The sequence below is a fragment of the Seriola lalandi genome, unplaced genomic scaffold, assembly GCF_002814215.2.
Source record: "Seriola lalandi dorsalis isolate HSWRI2012SDOR001 ecotype SW California unplaced genomic scaffold, Sedor1 jcf7180002054646, whole genome shotgun sequence".
NCBI lineage: Eukaryota > Metazoa > Chordata > Actinopteri > Carangiformes > Carangidae > Seriola > Seriola lalandi.
Window position 1 is genome coordinate 549,309 of NW_019525199.1, and position 6,635 is coordinate 555,943.

The 6,635-nt window shown below is 41.9% G+C and overlaps 1 protein-coding gene across 2 annotated transcripts in view; it reads right to left on the reverse strand.

Annotated features, from left to right (window-relative positions):
- The window catches only part of bcas3 (BCAS3 microtubule associated cell migration factor), a 313,054-nt gene that overhangs the window by 140,040 nt on the left and 166,379 nt on the right, over window positions 1–6,635 (reverse strand). Inside the window, exon 23 of one of the 2 annotated variants that reach the window (XM_087177759.1) lies at window positions 2,859–2,884. The exons of the other annotated variant lie outside the window; for it this stretch is intronic. Within the exon in view, the coding sequence (XP_087033885.1) occupies window positions 2,874–2,884 (11 nt within the window). The 3' untranslated portion in view covers window positions 2,859–2,873. Of the gene's footprint in view, window positions 1–2,858; window positions 2,885–6,635 lie in introns of those variants that run through there. 2 annotated transcript variants of the gene reach the window in all.

The window sequence follows — 6,635 nt, forward strand, 5'->3', positions numbered from 1 at the left end:
GGGATTAACAATACATTTTACTGCGCCAATGACTGATGTAGAAATGTTTTCGTATGAATGTGGGTGTTTTAATTTGAAGCACAAGCTGTTGAACTAAAGACGCATCATCATGCTCTTACCTGGACAGGTTCAACGCCCCGTCGCTCGCCCTCCCCAGGACTCACTCAGACTACGACATAATATTATAACAAACAGAGAAACACGTCGGCGCCGACAGCTCCTCCCACAAGCAGGTAAATACTTGGTTTGTTGGACCAAACATTGGAACGGGCAACACGGTTCATAAGTTTAACGTCACTGTGAGTCATGTGATTGGTTAGTTGACTGGTCAGTACTGTAGATTTAACGAGTCAGTTTCACGTATTAGTGGAGATGTGAAGTTAATAACAGCCTGAATCAAACAGCTCCTTTTGGAAGAGTCTCTTTTAAAACTTCATTATGTTTGGCTCGTCATCACGTTCAGTTTCATCAAACCTCAACTTTAGTTCTTTAAGTCTTTAGGTCTTTAGGTCTTTAGGTCTTTAAGTCTTTAGGTTTTTAGGTCTTTCGGTCTTTAAGTCTTTCGGTCTTTAAGTCTTTCGGTCTTTAAGTCTTTCAGTCTTTAGGTCTTTAAGTCTTTAGGTCTTTCAGTCTTTCGGTCTTTAAGTCTTTCGGTCTTTAAGTCTTTCGGTCTTTAGGTCTTTCGGTCTTTAGGTCTGCCAAACAAACCAAGGAAGGAGAAGCTGTGTCTTTACGGAGGCCAAACGTACTCAGAGACATTTTAATTTTAATAGATCATTTACAACATCACCAAGTATCAGGAGTGAAACTCAACTTGGTCTCTGTGCTGATTTATTCACTGTCACATTTCTCTCTGTGACGTTTCTGATGGTTCAAAAGATCAAAAAAGAACGGCATCAAATCACTAGTTTCACTTCAAACTAACATGTCAGTTGCCATGGTCACATGGTTGTTAGGTGTCCTATTGATTGGCAGCTGAAGGTCAAGAAGGCGGGACTTATCTAATATGAGTCTGTCAGAAGGAGATAACAAAAGGAGGAAGAAAACAAGAGTTTCTGTCCGTGTTCATAAATATATCATATCGTATAAATAGTATATACAGCTGCATTGTTTAGTGTTGATTCATATTCCTCCAGATGTTCCTGTGCTGTGACACAGCGACACTGCTGCTGGAGACTCTCTCTAACTTGAACCAGCAGCAGTGAGAGTCCGAACAGAACCACACGACAGTTTAATAAAGCTGGAGTCACTACCAGAGGACACTGCTCGGAACAGCAGGATATTTTGTCTGTGAGCGTTTTACTGATGTTGGCCGACGTTCGCCTGAAGCATCGAACACGGTTTGGTTTTAATTGACGTGAACGAAGCCGTGCAGCTGGAAGACTGACGGGGCGACGATGAATCACCAGGACACGTTTAACGATACGACCTCCTGTCAGCAGCTGATGATGCTGCTCGGGAGATTAACTCAGCTGATGTGTTGCTTTACTTTATTGAACTGAGTCTCTGAAAAACTCTGGACATTATTGTTATTTCAGGAAATATACCTGCAAGTCCATGAAGTTTTCTGTTATAAGGAGGAGATGTCGTTCATTTATGTTTTTGGCAAGTTGCTAATTTATTGATACTGAATTTATCAGTAAATTGTTCACAGATATTTTTGTTTTCCACCAAAATTTTCCAGTAAAAAATCCAGTAGTAGTGGCCACACGATACGACCTAAACATAATATTGTGATATTTTTATATATCGCGATATACAGTATATCTCTATATTTATAAATCTCCTCTAAAGAACTTCAAAAATGTGTGATTTAACACCAGTGTGATGAATCTATTAAAACGTTCTTGTTTACTTTTTATTCATCACAGGTTTTTCTATCGGAACAAGTTTAAATTTGTGAAAAGAGAGAAAACACAACCAAGTACAGTTTGACAAACTCACTTTGGCGCTTCACTTCCCTCTGCTCCAGATACAAGAACACACACACCTCACCTACGTCACACACACACACACACACACACACACACACACACACACACACACACACACACACACACACACACTCACACACACACACACACACGGCTTGGATGGGCGAGGGAGTGTGTTGTCGGGGAGAGGGAGAGAGCGAGGGCAGCGAAACGACAAAGTGAATTCTAATGGCCGGTTCTGTTCAGACTGTCTCGGCTCCTGGTTCAGGTTTGAGAAACATCCTGGTTTAATACGGAGAAAGTTCACAGTGACTTCAGACACAACCTGGTTATTAATATATATACAACCATCTTTCCACTGACCTTAACCCGGTGACTTATTCACCTCCCTGTGACTCCGCTGCCGTTAATTAACGTGTCGCTTCATTAACTCAAAAAGACAGTGATTACGTTTCCTATATAAAGTCTTTGATGTTGCAGTTTAGTTGTATATAAACATAATTTCTGTGCTATTCAGTATTTACATTGAGATTAATTGTTGATTATAAACGTTTTTCCTTTTAGAGTTATTACTTATTATTAACAAATGGACTTGGGCTCTGTATGACTTCTGGTTCTGAAGCCATACCTCGACAGAGATGAACAGACAGACAAACAGAAAGACAGACAAGTAGAGAGCCGGCCATCTTCCTCTCTTCCTCCTTCTCCTCCTCCTCCTCCTCCTCCCGCCTGTCTTCTTCTCTCTCTCACACCAATGATAAAACAATGACTGGGTAGTGAGGGAGAGAGGGAGGGGGGTGAACGGATGGAAGGATGGATGGATGGATGAAGGAGGGGGGGGGTGAAAATGAAAGGCGTGCTTGCGAGGAAAAAACAAAGCAAAAGAGAAACAAAAAAAGTCAATTGAAATGGTTCATTTGCAGCGAGGAGCTTCTGTTTTTAGGAAAAACCTGCAAGAGACAAACAGGAAATAAAAAGAAAAAATGTTGGGTTTTAAATCTCTGCTGGTGAAAGTCAAAGTGTGTGTCCTGCTGTTAGCACACTGCACTTGTGTTTGGACAGCATGCACATCCATGGTAGGACTGAGTGAGTGAGTGAGTGAGTGAGTGAGTGAGTGAGTGAGTGAGTGAGTGAGTGAGACATGCAGCTCATCAAAGATGCTGTGACTCCCTGCTGGATCAGGTACAGAGACACTGACAACTCATTAACAATAGAGATTAAAATATATACAGGAATTTACCAAGAAGGAAGAGTCAAACAAAAGAAGCTGTCATGATGCATTATGGGAAATACAGCATCCAGTGTTTCTGGAGTTTGGGAATAAAACAACTGGTAGTTTGTGCCGCTGCTGAACGTTTTATAAAAGTCTACAGAAACATTTACGCCCTCACTCGACACTCCATCGTCACGACATGGAAATCCATAATAACAAACACAGGAAAGCGATGTGGAAACAACCGGGACTAAAAGTTTGAGACGCTGTCGTCACACAAACGCCAGAAGAATAAGGAAACTGTCTCTGCCGGTGGTTCCCGACCTGTTGGCTGTGAAGCTGTCACAAGACGCAGACAAATCATTTGCAAAACAACAAAAACAAAAAATGTAATTAATAAAAAAATAAACTAAAATTTAAACATATTTAAAAACATTATTGAGCCTCCGTATGGTTACGAGGTCGGACGTGGGCCGCAAACATTTTAGAGATTTTTGAGGGAACGGTTCTTCTTGGAACGTACTTGAGTTTTACAGACTTTTCATTGTAAGATCGAGCGGAGGACGTTCTACTAGTCATGTTGTTCTCCCTCTTTAAATACAGGAAATTCAGCTCCTTTCCCTTTCTCATTACCCTCTAAATATTCTGGTAATCACGTCTGAATATTGGTTGTAAAAATCACAATTTAGTGACTGAAGAGCTGAAAAAACTGAAGCGGTTGTCAAGAGAAAGAAAAAGAGAAGAAATAAAATGAGAGAGTAGAGCTCCAGTTCTTAACCGCAGCAGCTTCGAGGCGACTGGAACATTAAAGTCGTATTAAATAAATTGTGGAAAATAATATTTTCGAGCCTCGCAGGTGCTCAGACGTCGAATAACAACGATCCTGTGATTTCTGCCGGTCGCACATGAAGCCATGGAGTTAAACCTTCAGCTGGCTGCGATATCACTTTTTAAATTCATCTAAACAAAACGATCCTCTGCTCTCCAGCCTCAGAGCAGAAGCCAAAACCTGCTGTCCAACACCGAGACTTCAGCACCGCTCCGTCCTCAGGAAGCTTTAAACTGTCGTATTAAACTACTGCACAGCAACAGGAGCATCTCTGGTTGGCGTGAAGCTGCGTGGACGTGATGCAGCAAGGTGACCAGAAACATGACTAATGGTGAATGGGATCTGGCAGAACCGCCGGCGGCTGGAAGGCAGCGGTGCCGACTGGGAAAACACAACCCTCTCATTTAGTCTGATGGAACTGTAAAGTAGCTAACACACGCAGGAGCAATTGTGGCCGTGTGTGTGTCGGTACGTGTGCTTCATTAGTGTGCATCTTGGCGTTGTGCGTCTCTTGTGTGTGAGTGTAATGGGTACCGTGTGCTTGCCGAGGTCTTGTTTGCCCATCTTAAGTCAATTAAAAGGAAATAAGGCGGCTCTGACCGGCCCGTGAACCAGCTCCCTCAGCTGAGAGCATGTCTGCACACAAACACACACACACACACATACACACACACACACACACACACACACACTCACTCACTCACTCACTCACACAGGCTAACGCAGGGAGGCTGATAATGCTCCACAACTGGCAATCGACCCTGTGCCCTGCTGTGTGAGAAACAATGGCTCTGAGGCTCTCTGAGTGTGTGTGTGTGTGTGTGTGTGTGTGTGTGTGTTTTTTTGTGTGTGTGTGTGTGTGTGTTTAGTATGGCATGTCTGACAAGGCTTCAGAGGGAAACTGTTAAAGACAACATCAGACACACACATGCACACATTCCCTTTGTTTCTGCAGAGGAGAGCCAAAGAATACATTTGTGTCCTACACCGACTTACACACACACACACACACACACACACCGACACACACACACACCGACACCGACACACACACACACACGTATATATTCCGACCTTACTAATAATAAAATGGCAGCCTAGGCGTGGACGACACCGTCATGAAGCTGAGGCCTGTCATCTCTCTGAGCTTCCACAGCCGTGAAAACACATTACTATAACTTTAACATTAAAATTGATTATATATTATTTCCACTTCACTAATATTCTTCCAATAACTGATCCAATATTTGACGGATTTCGAAAGTCTTCTTACCAGGTCACCATGACGACGTTTGGCAGGTAGAGTTTCAGGTGTGGCCTGGTTACGAGTTAACAGTTAAAATAACAACAGATTGCTGAGGAATGTCTGGGTTCAGTTCCAATAAATGATTCTGTTTTGGATCTGGTTCAAGTCTCTGGTCACTCCTTCAGAGCAGGAACGTAGGAAACGTTCAGGTACATCTGCAGGAAGAAGCAGCACTCTGTGACATCACCCAGCGTGCAGGTGGGTGAGCAGTGAGTTAACTGTCCAAACATTTCATATCAATTCTTTATCATTATAAATCTGACTCGATGTGACGGGGGGGAATCTGCTGAACCACCTGTTGATACGACTCAACACATACACCAGCTTCATCTTCCTACATTTAATTTGGAGCGTCCACAACCAGAGAGAAAACGTTAGGAGTTTAAGGAAAAGTTAATGAAAGGAATAGAAACATCCAGACGATCCGTCGCTCTCCTGTTTTAAAGTTTGCTAAAGTTGAACCGATTATAAAAACATGACAAAACAATTAAATCCAATTGGAATTCCACAGGTGCGCCAAAATATTCCCCAACCCACATGTTCATCTGTGAGGAAGGGAAAAAAAGAAGTGATTTGAACAAATGTTCCGTGATAACACAAACAGCGTCTATACCCACAATGCCTCATGGGACGCTGACTAAACAAGAGCACAACACAGAGCGGTGGAGTCAAGCGTCGGTCTGTCAGTCACTCAGTCACTCAGTGCTCCTCTGTTACTGCAACTAAACCAATTACAGCGAATCCTGTTTCCTGGTAAACACGAATTAAGGAAACGAAGAACGGTCGTTTTTGTGTTCAAATGAGTTTCAAAGTTTAAGTTTTTTTCTACGGAGGCTCACTGCTGGAAAAAATAAAAGAAGTTTTTATTTTGTAACTTTAAGAGCTGTAAGTATGACTATATCAATTTTTACTTAAATCTCATAATTTAGATTTTCTATCAGTATTTTGATTTAGAAAGTCTTAATTTTGACTCAGTCAAAAATTTGAAAGTCTAAGTGAAAAATGTTAAAGTAATATTTCCTAATTTTGACTCAGTTTGTATCTCGTGATTTTGAAGTGAAGCCAGAATCTCTAACCTTTCTAACTTTTCAGATACTTGTTTTTTCTTTTTCTGGTTAAAGGTCCATAATATGAATATAATATGTCCATGTGTAGTGTGATTATAGATCAGCTCTAGCTTCTATATTAATACTGTGAAAGTATCAAAGCCTCAGTCCACAGAGAAATGCACACAGCCTGTATTCAGAAACTGAGCCTTAAAACCAGCCGTCAGGACTTCTGGAACTTTGTGATGTCACAACAAAGCAGTCACCAAGCCCCGCCCACCTGGACCCACCATCCAAACCTTGCAGG